Raw genomic sequence first — 2,755 nt, 5'->3', positions numbered from 1 at the left:
GTAATACCCCATTTTCATTCAAACACACACACATTCATTTTATCTGTGCCCATTGGCATGCTGGGTTTATTGGTCTCTTTAGCTCCATGATTGAGATATTCAAGGCAAAAAGAAAACTCAGGGAATTCACCACTCCGTTGTTCCTCAAGTCTCAAGCTTACTAGCCAGTATTCATTTTTCTCTCCATCTTTCAGGACCTTCTTATGTTTGTTTTGTGTATAGTATCTAGAGCTTTAGCCTACTCAGCAGGAAAATGGGTAAAAAGACTACTCTGTCTTTCCATAAGTAGAAGTTTGGACATCAGAATTTTAGAGCCTAAGTTTTGTCAATAAGGTTTATGGGGGGCTATTCTGGTGACATGGTGGTTAAGGCTGCTAGATCCCACATTACCGACTGCACAGTTAGAGTGCTGGACCCGGCAGCTTGGAAAAACACAGCAGGCACGTGTGTTTGTGCACCCCAAATCCTGAGAGTAGAATCAAGAAGGGATTGCAGTGTGGTCATTTCTCCTTGAGGGTCCTTTCCCACTTTCTCTGTCCATCTCTCTGTCTATCTTGCAAGTGCACATACCCTATAACAAATAAAAACATTTTTAAAGAAGGTTTATGGGGAGAATTGCCTTCATATAAACACCTTAGCAAAGCTCTTATTTAATATCTATATCATGAAAAAAAAGGAAATGGCAGATTTATTTGGGTTTGCATATGTCTGATGATCCTTCATGGAGGGCATACATTGGTGTAGCCATGGTCATGGCCTGCTTGGTTAGTTTTCTGTAAACCAGTGCAGCAGGGCTTCATGAGCCCTTTCCAACTCCCATTACTACCTACATGTGTCCATCAGGCTTTGAAGTGTGGTTCAGCTCACTTAGCTGGGTGCTAACAGGGTGAGAGTTGGTGGCTGCTCCTTCTATGGCTTGAAGTCTTACTTTAGTAGAGCTGAAGGGGCCCTAAGCCAATACAGGACCCATCTCACCATGTTTTTCTTATAAGGAAATTGCATCTCAGAGACCAGAAGAGCCTTTCTCTGGGCCCCACTGTGTGCCACACAAATGCAAAGCTGGGCCTAGGGTCCATATTCCCTTCTGTATTATTTTGTTATATCAGGCTGCATTTCCACAGACCTCTCTATTCTCCAGTAAACAATGGAGAACAATTCCATCCCAACCGACTGCCTCACAGAAATGCTCCTCATCCCCAGGAGAGAGAATACCCAATGAGAGCAGAGGGGGTGGGGAAAGACAGGACAAGGGATGTGACTGAATCCACACAAACCTGTCCTTGAAAGTCTTTGAGTCACAGGGTCAGTGGTCTTATCTTCATATCTGAAAGACTGTACTTTTTGTCTCCCTAAGCCCCGTGTCTAGGTCATTTGGGAAGTGCCTTGGAGAATCAAGAATAAAATTGCAGGTCAAACAATGGATGACTGGAAAAATCGGCTTGTAATCAAGAGCGTGCTTCCCCGTTTCACCGCAGTGGGAAATCGTCAGGAGTCCAGAAAGCTCCAGGAATCGGTCAGAAAATGGGCTATGGCGGGGGGGGGGTGGTGAATGCTTTTTTTAATTTTAAACTTGAACATAAGCTGTATTATTGAAATTATTGTTTAAAATTTAGTGGCAGAAAAGTAAAACCAAAATACCAGGAATCTGAATCTAATCTAGGGAAGACTTAGGATATGAGTTGACCCTGCCCGTTTTGGGTTTCTAAAAGAGCTGGAAATTCAATCCAACTCTTAACTGGATTTCTAATCCAGTGATCTCTACACCGCCCCCCTTCAATGAGAAAAAGAGGAAGGATGAGAAGGAAGAAGACTCTTCTGTTCTCTTAATAAAAACCCTTCAGAGTGGTGAGCCCTAGATGTATTGCATTAGTTTTCTAGTATGACCGAGAACAAGAAACCAGTTAGCAGGGCACAAAAAGGGTTTCCATTCAACTCTCTGGCCTTGGTGTCCTTCACAAAGGCACACCATATGTCCTTCATACGGCACACCTCTACTTTTCTCTCTAGGAACCTAGCATTAAGGATCTGAAACTCAGCATTAAGGATTCCAGTGGTAGTTCTAAAGCTAAGATAATGATAGAAGAGGCTATGAGACCAATTGGTTAGTTGAATTTGACAATAAAAACCTTTAACTTTGCCAGTCTACCAGGATTAGCTGGTAGAATGAGTTGCAACAAACACGATGGCTGTTATCTTAGGGTGTTAGGCCCACAGAGGAGTAGACTGTTTAATCTCTGAAGTTATTAGAGCAGAGAGGAAATGGTTCTTATAGGGCTGTGAGTCTGCTTCCTTCCTGTATAGAACTGGGAGCCCTGGGCTCTGAGGTAATGCCTTTTAACATAACTAGAGGGACTGTCTTCTCCAATTCCCAGGGCAATCCACTTTCAGTAAGTCAGCTTTCTATTTATTTTGTCTATCATATGTACAAGTGTGTGTGAGGGAAGGTGATTGAAATCTCCCTTCTCTTTTATCTCCTCATTGTCAGCCACCAACAGTGTATTGAGAATGTGCCATCAATTCAAGTGTATAGATGATTACAAAAGTTTTACTGGAGTTTCAGAGCCTACAGAGATTGCGGTCAGGTGGGATGGCAGAGATGGAGTTATTACTTGGCCAGCCTGTCCTCCAAATTGCCAGCCCTCGGTGAAGGTATTTTCTAGAAGGGAATCTCTAGCCTCCATTCTAATTACCCTTTTTATTTCTCACTTCATTTTTATAGTCAAAAACTGAGTCAGTAAAGGAAAACCTCCAGAGT

The 2,755-nt window shown here is 42.7% G+C and overlaps 1 protein-coding gene across 1 annotated transcript in view; it reads left to right on the top strand.

Annotated features, from left to right (window-relative positions):
- Positions 1–1,359: 1,359 nt before the first annotated feature.
- Positions 1,360–2,755, top strand: part of MAMLD1 (mastermind like domain containing 1) — a 51,318-nt gene continuing 49,922 nt past the window's right edge. Inside the window, 1 exon segment of the mRNA XM_027769374.1 lies at positions 1,360–1,513. Coding sequence (XP_027625175.1) covers positions 1,418–1,513 — 96 coding nt within the window. The 5' untranslated portion in view covers positions 1,360–1,417.

Source organism: Tupaia chinensis, unplaced genomic scaffold (assembly GCF_000334495.1).
Source record: "Tupaia chinensis unplaced genomic scaffold, TupChi_1.0 Scaffold149448_1, whole genome shotgun sequence".
NCBI classification, from domain to species: Eukaryota; Metazoa; Chordata; class Mammalia; order Scandentia; family Tupaiidae; genus Tupaia; species Tupaia belangeri.
This window is presented reverse-complemented; position numbering and strand designations above follow the sequence as displayed.